At 35.0% G+C, this 15,142-nt stretch overlaps 1 protein-coding gene across 9 annotated transcripts in view; it reads right to left on the bottom strand.

Moving 5' to 3' along the window:
• The window catches only part of RABGAP1L (RAB GTPase activating protein 1 like), a 775,464-nt gene that overhangs the window by 567,524 nt on the left and 192,798 nt on the right, over nt 1–15,142 (bottom strand). For 6 of the 9 annotated variants that reach the window (XM_023728046.1, XM_023728049.1, XM_004372833.3 and 3 more), the window contains one exon: nt 6,635–6,728. In XM_023728046.1, the coding sequence (XP_023583814.1) occupies nt 6,635–6,728 (94 nt within the window). Of the gene's footprint in view, nt 1–6,634; nt 6,729–11,621; nt 13,485–13,523; nt 13,742–15,142 lie in introns of those variants that run through there. The other 3 variants (XM_023728051.1, XM_023728052.1, XM_023728050.1) reach the window with 3 other exon arrangements.

Genomic DNA, 15,142 nt, shown 5'->3' with positions numbered 1-15,142 from the left:
GGGGTTGTTAACCAATGTCATAAAACAGCATGTGTGTTACTGTTACATGAGAAACTATCTGTTCTGTAAGCCTTCACCTGAAGTACAATAAAATATTAAAAAAAAAAAAAAATGTTTGCCCAAAGCACATAATGTAAAATTTACCTAAATAAATCACAAAATACCTTCCCATAAGTACCTAGCTATTATTCCTAAGACTCATGAAAAGTTTCTATTTCTAAACAAGACTACTATTTTATACAATATCTTTGTATAATAGATACAAACTTCTCTAAATTAGGCAAATTTTACCCTTTCCATATGAACTGTCATGACACAACTGCAATAATGAGCTATATAAACTAAAAAGACTTGGATTCTAAAAGATCCAGCAAGTTGTGTGAAGATCTAAAAATCAACAAGTTTAGGTTTTTAAAATAGTTCTCTAAGGTTCTTTTAATGAATTTCTTGAAGTCTATTACTAAAAACATTATAATTGAGAAAGATTACATTTTATTTCTGGAACAATGTATACTGAATTATAGCTGAGAAACCTTGTCAACTCTACCCCAGAAGTCTTTCTCCATCTGGAGCCTCCTCTCCATACCTAAGGCCAGTAAGTTTGGTTTAGACCTCATCAACCCATGCAATTATCTCCTAGCTAGTTTCTTTATCAGTCTCTTTCTACTCCAAAGTTACCTTCCTAAAAAATAAAAAGCATCGATAGCAATCTCAGCTTAAAATTAATTGTTGGATTTGTTCTTATGTGGATAACTATTAAGCCAGGTAGTGAGCACATGAAGCTCTATTCTATTACTTTTTCTGTACAACTGAAAATTTCTATTGTGTTTACAATACTTCCAGAAGCATTTATCCATTATATTACAACTAGCTGTTTAAAAGCCTATATATGTCTGTAAGATGGTGAACTCCTTGAGGGTAAGAACTATCTCTTACTCATCTATGAATCAGCAGTTCCTACTGTAGTCCTAACAGAGGGTAAATGGTTAAAAACAAAAACAAAACTAGTTGGGTGAATGAATCAAGTGATATATCATTTTCCGGGGGAAAAATGTATTAAAAAATCATCTAGAAATTTGAAATAATGTCAATGTTTCAGTTATCTTATTCACATGTTCTGTTAAAGAGTCTGAGTCCCCACCCCTCTTGATTATGAACCTCAAAGGTAGAAACTGTGCCTTCTTCATCTGTATGTCTCCTAGAACCTAAGAGAATGCTTCATAAACGTATGTTGAACCAAATCATAAATCTCACATTTTAGAGTGAAGATCTCTTTGGCTGTTTATTTTAGTCATCAAAGTGTTTTATTTTTCTATTCATGATAGTGCCATTTTCATGATCTCTCTTTAAACTTATGATTAGACGCCTCAACTATTATTTGGCAAGGGTATCAATTTCCCTATTCTATTCACTCTACTAGAACTTCAACATGCTCCCATAAACACTAATCCAGTAATCTACCTGTATCTATAGAAAAGACAGCTTGCCCACATGATTAAAAATATAGGCTCTGGAGCTAGACAAAAGGCTAATACCATCAAGTCGATTCCAATCCTGTAGCACAGAGCAGAACTGCCCCCATAGGGTTTCCAAGGAGCAGCTGGTGGATTCCCACAGCTGACTTTTGGTTAGCAGCCAAACGCTTAATCACTGCACCACCAGGGCTCCTGGCACACAGTAAGTAGAATGAAACGTCAGCTATTACTTTTGTAGCCCCGCCCCATCTTGCCTCCTGTTACAATGAATTGTCTGTGCTCCTATGTACAACCCCTCTACTAGTCAACAAATCTATGTCTTCTTGCCTATTCATGGACTGCTCTTGTAACTGTGTCTTCTTCCTCTGGCATTATCAATTTTTCTCTCTCCGTGGGATCATTTCCAACAACATATGAACATGTTACATTGCCCATCTTAATTTAAAAAAAAAAACAAAACAAACCTCAATCTACAACCATCTCCTAATATGTTCCTACTATTTCTAAATACTCCTTCACAGCCAAACTATACCTGCTGATCCCCCTTCCTCTTAAACCCAGTCTAAGCAGACTTCCTTTCCTATGTTTCTGTTCAAACTGCTCTTGTCAAGGTCACCACTGACATCCAAATTGCTAAATCCAGTGGTCAATTCTTAGGCTTCATCTGACTTGAACAATCAGCAGCATTTCACACAGTATTTGCTCACTCCCTCCTTCTTGATAGACTCTCTTCACTTGATTTCTATCTGGTTCACCTTCTACCTCACTGGTTGTACTTTCCTGGACCCTTCTGCTGGATCCTCCTCACCTTTCCAACCTCCAAACACTGGAATGATCAAGGGCTCAATCCCTAGATGACTTCTCTATTTATACTCACTCCCTAAGAAATAATATCCATGTAATGGCTTTAGAAACTATCTATATACTGATGGCTCCCAAACTCTTACTTCCATCCCTACCTTTCCGTTGAACTCAATTTTATGTGTAACTAATGGACATGTTTACTTGGATGTCTAAAAGGCACTTCAATATCTCCAAAATCTTGATTTTATCTTCCAAACCTGCTCTCTTTCCCTTTATCTTTCAAATTTGAGTAAATAGCAAGTCTTCTAGTTGTTCAAGCCCAAAGCATTGGCAAACATTGCTCGCTTATTTTTCCCCCCTCAGGCTAAAGAGGACGCATCAGCAAATTTTGTCGGCTCTCTCTTCAAAATATATCCAGAATCTGATCACGTTACCTTCTGCTACCAGCCTGGTGTAAGACACCATCATCTCTACCCTTTATTACTTGAAATAACCTACTAACTGCTCTGCCTGCTTTCATCTTTTCTCCCCTATAATCTATTTTTCACTTAGCAGCCATAATGATGCTTTTAAAATATTTAAGTAAAAACATCTCATTGTAACATGATAAAGACACCAAGAGGCCAAGTACCTTGTCCAAGGTTCAAGATAGAGCTGGATAAAAAATAAATGAATCTACTTACAATCTACAACTTACATTTATTAAACAATTACATAAAATTATAAAACAAAAATAATCAAGTACCAAAATGCAGATATATAAAATGTCCACAGAATAGAAGGGATAAAAATCTGTCATAGTCAGGAATATTTTATTCATAATACATTCAGTAAGTATTTTTAAGCACCTCCTATATCCCAGGCACTGTGACAGGTGCCAGTAAAACAACAGCAACTTTAAGAAGATCATGTGTATCTGACTAAACTTTGAAAGATTAAAACAGAAAATTTAGTCAAGACAGCATTTTCTACAATAAATACGACAAATAAAAATAAACAGAGGAAAGAGTGCACAAGAGATAATGAAGGGACTGGCCTGAAAGGAGAAAAAGACACACTTGAAGTAGCTATTTTATGTATAAGCATGAAGTTTTTCTCGTTTTTTTCCTTTGTTTTTCGATGCATATATCTTGATTACGGTGGTGGTCACATGATTATACGCATTTGTCAAAACTCAAGAATGTACACTAAAAACGGTGAATTTTGTCTGCATAAATTGTACCTTAAATAAATTATAAAAAACAAAAAAGCCCAGGTTATTAAGCCTGGTCATTATAGTTTCTGAAGCATAGAATGTCACCACTAGGTCAAAAAAACAAAAGAAAAAATGCGGGGCGGGGGGGGACGACAAGAAGAAACTTCATGTTTATACATAGAACAGCTATTTGAAGTGTGTCCTTTTCTCCTCTCAGCCCAGTCCCCATATCTCTTTACAGTCAACACTTGCCCCCATAACCTCCAGTTCTTGACAGCCACTGGTATGTTTTCTACCACAATAGTTTTGGCTTTTCTAGAATTTTATATAAATGGAATCATACAATATTAAGCTATTTGAATCTGGTATATTTCACTTAGCATAATGCATAATTTGAGATGCATCCATGTTGTGTATGTAAGTAGTTCATTTTTTAAATTGCTGAGTAGTATTCCATTAAATGGATACACCACAGTTGGTTTATCCATTTACCTGTTGAAGGGCATTTGTGTTGTTTCTAGTATGGGGCAATTATAAACAAAGCTGTCCTAATCTTGTACAGATATTCATTTCACTTGGGGAAATACCTAGGAGTAAGACTTCCAGGTGGTATGGGAAATGTGTGTTTAACTTTATAAGAAAATGCCTAACTAATTTCCAAAATGGCTGCATCATTTCGCATTCTCACTAGCAATATATGAGAGTTGCAGCTACTATGCATCCTCCCTGGTCCTTGGTATTGACAGGTTTGTTTTTTTCTGTTTAGTTTTTGTTTTTTACTTAGCCATTCTAATTGTGGTTTAATTTGCATTTCTTTAAGGACGAATGTTATTGAACATATTTTCATATGACTAATTACCATCCAAATATCTTCCTTGGTGAAATATCTGCTCAGTTCTTTGGCTAATTTTTTAAATTGGGTTGTTTTCTCATTATTGAATTTTCAGAATTCTTTATATATTGTGGATACAAGTCCTTTAATAGACATGTATTTCGCAAATATTTTTACCCTGGTGGCTTGTCTTTTTATTCTTTTAACAATATCTTCTGAAGAACAAAAAAGTTCTTAATTCTGATGAAGTCAAATTTATCGATTTTTTCATTTATGGATCGTGCTTTTGTGTCATACCTAAGAAATCTTTGCCTAACCAAAGTTCATGAAGATTTCCTCCTACATTTTCTTCTATAACTTTTATAATTTTAGCTATTACATTTAGGTCTACAATTCCTTTAGACTTAATTTTGAAAATGACGCAAGGTGTGGGTCAAGATTAATCTTCTTTGCATGTGGATATCAATTGTTAAGCACTATTTGCTGAAAAGACTATCCTTTTCTCCATTGAATTGTAACTGAACCTTTGTCTAAAATTCACAGACCATATCTGTGAGTTTTTCTTTCTTTTTTTTTAATAATAAGTTATTTCAGATACAATTCACATACCACACAAAATACACATACCATTTAAAATATTCAATAGTCTTTTTTAAAATATATTCCTAGGGTTGTGCAACCATCACCACAATTAATTAGAACATTTTCATCACCCCCGGAAAGGAACCCCATACTCATGAGCAGTCACTATTTCCTCACAAATCCCACCCTAGCCCTAGACAACCACTAACCTACTTTCTGTCTCTATAGATTTGCCTACTCTGCACGTTTCATATAAATGGAATCATACAATATATGGTGTGTTTTTTCACTTTCTTCTTTCACTTAGCATAATGTCTTCAAGGGTCATCCATGTTGTAGCATGTATCATACTTCATTTATTTTTATTGTTGAATAATATTCCATTGCATGGATATACCATTTCTTATTTATCCATCCATCAGTTGACAGGCATTTGAGTTGTTTTCACTTTCTGGCTATTATGAATAATGCTTCTATGAAAAAATTTTTCTGTGGACATATGTTTTCATTTCTCTTGGGACATAAGGAGGAGTGGAATTACTGGGTCACACAGTGACTCTATATTTAACCTTTTAAGAAATTGTTACACTGTTTTCCAAATCAGCTGCACCATTTTACATTCCCATCAGCAGTGCGTGTGGGTTCCAATCCACATCCTCACCAACACTTGTGATTATCTGTTTTTTTGATTATAGCCATCCTAGTAGGTATGAACTGGTATTTCACTGTAGTTTCGATTTGCATTTCCCTGGTGGTTAAAGATTTTGAGCATCTTTTCATACACCTTATTTGCAGACTTGTCTATCCAGATAGTGTGGGTCTATTTCTGAACTCTCTAGTCCATGCCATTCATCTCTCTACCTATCCTTTCACCAATACTGTCCTGATTACCGTAGCTTTATAATAAGCCTTGGAATCAGGTAATGTGAACCATCAACTTTATTCTTTTTTAAAATTATTTCAGCTAGTCTGGATCTTTTGTTTTTCTATTTAAATTTCAGAATTGGCTTGTCAATGTCTGTAAGAAATTCTGCTGGGATTTCAACTGAAATTGCATTACCTCTATAGATTACTTTGAGGAGAACCGACATCTTAACAACACTGAGTCTTTCGTTCTGTGGACATGGTATATCTCTCCAAATATTTAGGTCTTTGTTGGTTTCTTTCACTACTGTTTCCTAGTTTTCAACATACAAATCTGGCACATATTTTGTTATATTTCAATCTAAGTATTTAACGTATTTTTTTTCTTTTTGATACTTTTAGATGTTTTAGATTTCCTATTTCCAATTGTTCATTACTAGTATACAGAAATAAGATTAATTTTTGCATATTGACCTTGTATCCTACAATCCTGCAAAACTCACTTCTTAGTTCTAGGAGGTTTTTAGTTTCTTTGGTTTGTTGTTGTAGCTGTTGTTCATTTTGTTTTGTAGACTCCTTGGCATTTTCTACATAGACAATCATGTCATCTGCAAATACAGACAGTTTTATATTTTCCTTTCAAGTCTAACATGCCTTTTATTTCCTTTTTCTTCCCTTATTTCAGCTTTCTAATACACTGTAAACGAATTATCTGCACTAAAGCCTGTCTGATCAAAAAACCTAACATGGTCTTTGTTTTCCAGCCTGGATCCTGACTAAAATAATCCTCTTTCTCCAACACCCCCATAGATTTTAATTAATACAACAAATTAACATCAAGTATGTAAATACAAAATTTTCATAAGAAAAATAAGTTTTTACCATCTTCCTAGCAATTCTCCCCAAGAATACAGGATCTTCTCAGGACAATCCTTAGACACATCTCCTGTTCCACTTGAGAGTTCGTTATCACTCTCTGCAGAAGAAATATACAAAAAAACAACAAACATATGATTTCTGTGTGTCTGATAAAACAATCAAGCAATCCTGCTGCTTGTATTACATGCATAGCAAAAATAACAGTAAAAATCTTATTAGTTTGTAATTTATCTTTAGTGCCTAGGTAAATATCCTCAAGGTATAAACATTCACAGTTCCATAGTATGAAACTGAAAATACCTAGAAATAAATTTTGTTGTTGCGTGCCATCAAGTCAATTCAGACTTACAGTAACCCTGCTTCCTAGGCTCTAATCTTTACAGGAGCAGATCTTTAGGTCTCTTCTCCCATGGATTTGAACCACTGTCCTTCTGGTTAGCAGCCAAATGCTTAACCACTGCACTGCCAGGGCTCCTTAAAAATAAACAGCATTATTCACAGACAGTAAAATTTAAAAGTTAATAGTAACACAATTAAAAATTCCTATATGATGCTCTAGCAGCCCTGGTGGCACAGTGGGTAAGTTATGGCTGCTAATCAAAACAGAAAAGGCAATAAACATTCATGGATATCATAATCTTGATTATAATAAAAATCAGAAAGATCTACTGGTACGGAAAATCTTTTAAAGCTATTCTTACTAAGAAGTGAATCCCTAAGTACAAAAGAAAACCAAGAAGCCATAAGAAAGATTAAGAAATCTGGCTACTTACAAATTAAAAACTTCTATGAAGTAAGATAGGCAGTATACAAAACACACACTAGTTTCCAACATATGACAGCTCTTTAGTTATTTTCTGCAATACAGCAAGATCTTAGAAAACAATAAGATAAAAAGCAACCCAATACAAAATCGGGTCAAGGACATGCACATAGTACAGGTTATGATATATAAAATACAACTAGCTAATAAACATATTAGAGAATATTCAACCTCACTAACAATTTTTTTAAATGCGAATTAAAACAATGAAAAATATTCACCCATTGGAATAGCAGAGAGTATAAAGACTGATAGCATCCCGTGTTGCTGAAGGTATAGGGAAATAGGCAAAACTAGTGTTTAAATAAGAGCAATCTTCTTTAATTTATTAAGATTCTAAATGAATATACCATTTAATGCAGCAACTCCTATTCTAGAAATTTATCCTCCAGAAACATGTACGCCAGAGATATATACATAAAAGGATGTTTGTTGCACCACTCCTTGTAATAAAAAACTGAAAACTATCAGGAATCCATAATGGAAGTTTAATTAACTAAATTACACCCACTTAATTATGGATAATAATAAATGCATTCAAGAGAATTTTATCAAGTAGTTTAAAAGGATGGAGTAAATCTATATATGCCAAAATGGAAACCATCCAAAATATATTATTTGGTGATGAAAAACAAGAAACAAAACACTAATTTTTAAGTATGGTTTTATTTTATAAATAACATTACTTATATATGATTACAGATCTTTTTGAAAAACTTTAAGAATATAACCAAACTACTAATGACAATTATGTTTTAGCATCTGACAGAGTCTTATCACATAGTAGGCAATCCATACTTAGTGAACACATTTTTCACTTTTTAAGTTTTTATTTCTGTAATATTCTAATCTTTTACAATAAATATGCATGACTATAATAAACATAAAAAAGAATTTTTATCTTTTAAATAATTCCTACTGACGTATGAAACAAATACCTATTTTATTATTATTAACTCCTACTAATGAGCCATAAAATCATCACTAATAACAACAATGTATCGTCTTCCTGGCAATCTCCCCAGTTATTTTCCACCACAAAAAGCAAATCAGAACAACTGTGAACAGCTAGATGAACAGAGAAAAACCACAGGAAAAGGGAAGTAAATGAGCACAACTTTAAAGTAAAACCAGACCCCCGATGAACATTGAAGGCAGAGGAGAAATAAAGTCAGGAGCAAAATATTTAGATGAAAAAAAAAAAAAAGCAATTAGTCAAGGAGGATGGAAATCCCAGTCTTTTATTGAATCTCTTCCTTTTTCTCCCTATGCCAGGTACTGTTCTAAATTTTACAGGTGTTAGCTCATTTAATCCTCTAAACAACTTGATGAGGTAGTCACTACTAGTTTATCCACTTTAATGATGGCAAATTGAGGCACAGAGAGATTAAGTAACTTGCCCAAGGTTACTCAGCTAATAAGTGGTGGAGAGATAGGATTCAATCTGTGTGAATTCAGAGTCAAATACTGCCTCTCCTTTATAGTATTTCCTACCACGTGTAAAAATGTATTTGGCACTTAGCAGATACCCATCTGTGCCAAGTGCCAACATCCAGCAGATGCTAGGTGCAAAGGAGGAATAAAAACCTAGCCATATTAAATCAACATGCCCAACAAACACTCAGTTGGGGCAAACATTTAATGGAAAAGTTTTAAGAATGTAATTCCCCTTAACACTCAGAAGAATGAAAATGAAATTTATATCCCAGTGATCTCAAGAGTGTGAGCCAGATCTATCTTCCTTGCTGCAGAAACCATTGACCATGAGTACTTAAAATACATATCAGCCACACTGCTAGAAAGGAAGAAAAAGGGCTAAAAGAAAGAATAATAAAGTTTGTACTGTATTATATAAAACAGAGTTCCTATACAGGATGAAAGAAATAAACTAAGAAGGAAATAAAGAAAATGATACTGGCGACCAGAGTGCAGTAAAAAATACAATGAAGAAATTGGCAAGTAGAACATGACACAGAAAAAAGAAGAAACAATGCACATATGTTAAAAGATACACTGAAGGTTTTGAAAATGCTTCTACATAGAAAAAAAGGAAGACAATTGATAGAAACCTGGGATTTCTATCTTCCTTGGCTAAATCCTATTTTTCCAACAAATCCAGTTTAGCATATTCCATCCTAGCACTTATCACACTGTATTACAATTGTCTATTTCCTCTATATCTTCTCTCATCACACTTTGAGTTTCTTGGCAGTGGGGATTTACTACCTTTTACTTCTATACGCCCAGTGCCTAGATTAGTATATGCCCACAAAAGTGTTAAAAGTTTCCTGAATGAGTAAACTGAAGAATGGAAGAGAAGGGAAGGGAGGGAGAGAGGGAAGGAGGGAGGGAAGGGAAGAAAAGAAAAGGATGAAAGGGAAAGAAAGGGAGGGGAGGGAAAGAGAAGGAGGGAAGAAGAAATGGAGGGAGGGAGGATGGAAGGAAGGAAAGAAAGAAAATCTATTACAACTAGAAAAAAAGTATGCCCTGGAAATTAGTCACCTTTAGTATATAGGTAAGGATCCCTTGTAGTGCAACAATGAAGCAAAAAGTTAGCAGTTCAAACCCACCTAGCAGCTCTGTGGGAGGGAAACGTGATGATCTACTCCCATAAAGATTATAGCCTAGAAAACTCTATGGGGCAGTTCTACTCCGTTACATGGGGTCACTATGAGTCAAAATAGACTCAACAGAACCTAACAACAAGAGTAAACAGGTATGGTCCCTGACTGGCACAAACAGTTAAGCACTAGACTATTATCTGGAAGGCTGGCAGTTCAAACACACCCAGAGGTGCCTCAGAAGACAGGTCTGGCGATCGACTTCTGAAAGGTCACAGCCTTGAAAAACCTATGGAGCAGTTCTACCCTGCCCATATATGAGGTTATCATGGGTTGGAGTCAACTCTATGGCAACTAACAACAACAGTATATAGGTATCCGTGTGCAGACACGGGTGAAAGGGAACTAGGTCATTCAGCCATTTGTAATGCATGGATCATGGAGGAAAACTGCCTGTATGTGAAGCCCAGTTCCACCACTTACCAGTTGTGTGATCCCGGTCAAGTTACTTAAACTTTCTGTGTTTCAGCTGCCTCATCTCTAAAATAGGAATAATAATAGTAGCTATGGTATAGAGTGGGTCTAAGGACTAAGCAAGTTACTATGTATAAAACACATAGTACTGTGCCTGGCCAAAAACAACAGCTATATAAATGTTAGTAGCTATTATAAGCCATTTTCATTCTAATCATTGAACAAATACGAGTTTCTATAATGTAGAGTACTTGGGGTGGAAGCTAGAGTTCAGGGTTTGAGGGAAAAAAGAGAGAAGCAGAGACAGTAAATATATATTTTTCTTTACCTAAATTCATGAAATATGGGGAGGTAGAGGGTGATACAGCTCAAGGGGACTGCAGGGTCAATATAAGCATTACACTTCCTTTGTCAACCATCATTCCCAAAAAATTGGCCAGTCTTTCCCTTTTTATTCCTGTATAGACTTCTATCATAATATCTAAGGAGCCCCGGTGGTGCAATGGTTAAGTGCTCAGCTCCTTACCAGAATGTCAGTGGTTCAAACCTACCCAGTGGCTCCGCAACAGAAAAGACCTGGCGATCTTCTTCTCTAAAGATTATAGCCTAGAAAACCCTATAGGGCAGTTCTACTCTGTCCTATAGGGTCGCTATGAGTCAGAATCGACCTGACGGCACACAACAACAACAAATCGTAATACCTATATGCCCGTTTCCATTATTTATTCAATATTTAATATTTAATTTAGTATTTAATATTGACAACATTTATATTTTGCATGTTTTCCTCCCTCTTCTGGACTCTAAGCTATTTGAGGGCTATGATTATGTTTTATTTGTCTTTATATAATAGCCTTTAGCACATAATAAACACTCAAATGTGGAATAAATAGAAGCATTCCTTTATTGTTGCTGTATTTTTGGACTGTCATACACTTAGGTGTAACTGAGAAGGAAAACCCTAGAGAGAAAAAGTTGAGAAGTGGGGTAAATTCCCTACACAGAGAGTGCCAAGGCTGACAGGTAGTATCTGATAAAAAGGCATTCCACCTTCTGACTGGATATGGGCCTTGGAAAAGTTTGAAGAAGTCAGGAGGAGGAGGTGAGGTAATTTGTAGCTAATAGTCTTAACTTTTTCCATGAAGTTTAACGTAAGACGAGGTCCCTGAGAGACTCTGCTTAACGTAGGAAGTAGGATTTGGCAGAGACTCCTCCAACATGCCTAACTTCCATTCCTTTTCATGAACATTTTTCTCATCCTTTTCAGTTGCCCTGCAGTTTATTGGTCTCCTTCAGAAAGCAGGACAATACAGAGTACTCTATATGTCATTGAACTCATGCACTGGGACCACTATTTTCTTTGATTTAAACATCTGTGAAATGAGAATAATAGTATCAGTCACATAGTGTTGTAAAAATTAAATGAAAATGCATAAGAAGTACTAAACACAGTACCTGGCACACAGTGGCACTCAAGCTTTAGCTATCATTTTTATTATTGTTGTTGTTGTTTTTAAGTTCTCAGTTTCCTGCCCAGAACTTCAAAGTAACTAGAAAAGCATTCTTGGTTTATTTTTCTCTTATTATCCACTGATTTCTAACATGCAGAAAACAGGAGAAGTTAATTGTGCAACACCAAAGAAAGTACAATAGATGCAAAATTTTAGATCAAACAAAATAAATATGTATGAAACTTCAATCAAAATAATACAAGGGCTCTCTCCAACTTTGGCCACTCTTGGCTTTGGAGAAAGAACAAAACAAACAAACAGTGTTTCTACTAGCAATGTGTTTGTCCTAATCATAAAAGAAAAATTTCTGAACCAGTATCTAATGATATTATAAAAAGAACAGAAATACAACACTTTTTTTAAAAAAAAATAAAGTTAGAAATACATTACAAAATTGGGTGCATATGAACACAAAATCAATTTTTTATTGAAGGACTACTCATAAAATAAAAAAAGCTGAAAAGTAAATACAAATAAAATGTGACTACTGAGGGTTTTCATGAATTTTTCTCCTTAATTTTACTCTTTTTAAATAAGTAATAAATGTTTGCTGAAAATAATACAGGCAACTACAAGTTGCTATAAACTCTCCTCCAAAGACATCTGGGGGGCAGAGATCTAATCACACAAACTAGTAGGGCAACAGGTATGCCAGATGTCCTTATGATCCTGTCAATCATTACAAAAGTGAGACATTTGATTACTGGTAAATAATGTCATTTTAGACTACTAAAAACTATAACCATACCCTTATGACCTTGAAGATAATAAAATCTTTCATTTCTCAGATGACAGAGTCAGAATATACTTGTTCTGCAGGGAAGCTGATACACAAATATAAATCATTAAAGTTAAAACAAAAGATCATCTTTAATTTCTAAACTGTTGTAACATTTCCCACTGTCAAAAGGGAGGTGATTTATTGCAGAGAAAAAATTCAAGGCAGAGGCAGGCCTGTGCTACAACTCGCATGATTTCTTTCCCAACTAAATCATCATCGTCATTCTGAATCTAATTACAGGTTTCTAATTAATAATCCCTGTAGTTACTAAGCATAAGTGATTAATAAAAATGTATCATTAATTGCTGAAACCTGACAACCATACTCAAAGGAACTGGCAGCCAACACATCTTACCTGAAGGATAATTCACAACATTAAGTAAACTTCTTTCTTAAGCCAAGTGGATAGTGTATTTTCTCATAAAAGGGAAAAAAAAACAACTGGAGCAATACAGCAATATCTATTTTACTTTATTATCTATGACTCTTTTTTCAAAATAAATAAGGGATAAAAAAAAAGAAAGAAGTACCTAGCAGATTGTAACAAAAACACATACAAATAGTTATACTAAAGAGTTATTTTTAAACTTATCATTTAAGGAATGGACTTTTTAAAGGTAGCTAATCAATTAGAAGAAAAAATTAAGCAAGAGTTGAAGGCAATTAGAAGCAAAGAGGTCTAATAGAAAAAGGACCCATCAGGATAGTTCCAATTTAACTAGTGGATGGAAAAGAAACTTACTAACATCTACCATGTGGTGCCGTCATACTCAAGAGTCCTCTTCTAACTGGGCACCTTCTTCAAATCAAGTATATAACTATGAAAGGGAAAATACTCACTAAGCAATAAAAGAGGAAGGGGAAAACCCACAAAACTAGTCACAGCAGCAACATGAAATCAGGCAGTCAACGAAGTATCAGTGAGATCAGTTTCATATCTGCATTCAGATTTTTGTATATTCCCTTCCCAAGAGTCTATACTTCTGAATATGAACTAAATTGGGTTACTGAGCAAATTAGATAACTAGGCATGGTAAAGACAGAGTAACTATCTCTCCATCTATCTGTATGAATGTACACGTATGTGTCTGTGTACGCACGTATTTATGTACGTATGTAGATATGTGTGTATGTGTATATATACGAATATGTGCATATGTATATATATATATGTACGTACGTGGAGGGGGGAGAGGTAGAAAAGGCAAGGGGGAGAGGGAAGGAGAGAGAGATAAGTGTTTTCAAAAGAAGTGATTGTTCTTTAAAAGGTACATGAGAGAAGAAAGGCTATGAAGCCGGTGGGGGCGGGGCGGGGGGAGGGGTTGTAAAATCTGGAGGAAATGGATTCTGCTTAAGGGAGAGCATATTAACTGATTTAGAGATTGACAAGTATAAAACACAATGGGAAGAAAAGCAGAAACAGACAAAAATAAACTTAGCTTGGACTTTAATACAGATTGGCTCTTATATACAAGGACTTTAAAATTCAATAAGGCCAATTTCAACAGTAAATTCACTGCTTTAGATGCTGCTAGAAGAGAAAGTATAAGGCAGCTATTATGCATTAATCAAAACCAAAATTAAAAATATGTCACAGTAGAATTATGAAGGCAACAGAGAATAATGGATTTTGGAGTAAAATGTAAGATTTAGGAGCATAGGTGTCATTTTGATGGGCCTGCTAAGCACCCCGTGCATAGCTCTATGATTAACACTTACCTATCTGTAATGGCCTGAATACTTGCCAGCCTACCTTTTGATTTAAGAGAGAATATTGGCGCCATTATTCCCTGTCCTTAAGTATAAAAGAATGTGACCCAGCTGGAGCTGGACTCACAAGGACACTTCAACTGGGCCCTGAGATATAAAGACAATAAGCTAGGACAATCTTGGAAAACATCTTCTAGGGAACCTTTCACATAAACTCATCAAACACAGCACAAAAGACCCACATACTTTCCACGCTTCTCTTTTTCTTTTAGCATTTAGTGAATAGTAAGGTTTGTTGGACGAACGAAGACCCTCCTGACTGTTGTTACTAAAACCTGTACCAATGATTACTAAGCTTTCAATGATTTTACCCATTTTGTAATGTTAATATATACTGATGAATCTGTGATGCTCCTCAGACATGGCTCTGGCAGCATGCTTGTCCATTTTCCCCACTTTTGTCTATTCTGTAATATTCCTTGGATTCGGGCAGACATGTCTCTGGCAGCATGCTTGTCTGTTTCCTACTTTTGCCTCTTGGAATATATGCTGACTAAAACCTTTCTCTTTGCTTTACTATAATTTGTGGTCATTTTACCCTGGAATACTTTCTAGACTAAGTTACTTTCTCAAAAGACTGTGTTTTAGATA

This window comes from Trichechus manatus, unplaced genomic scaffold (genome assembly GCF_000243295.1).
Source record: "Trichechus manatus latirostris isolate Lorelei unplaced genomic scaffold, TriManLat1.0 scaffold00021, whole genome shotgun sequence".
Lineage (NCBI taxonomy): Eukaryota > Metazoa > Chordata > Mammalia > Sirenia > Trichechidae > Trichechus > Trichechus manatus.
Note: the sequence above shows the minus strand (reverse complement) of the source record. Positions and strands in the feature narration are given on the sequence as shown.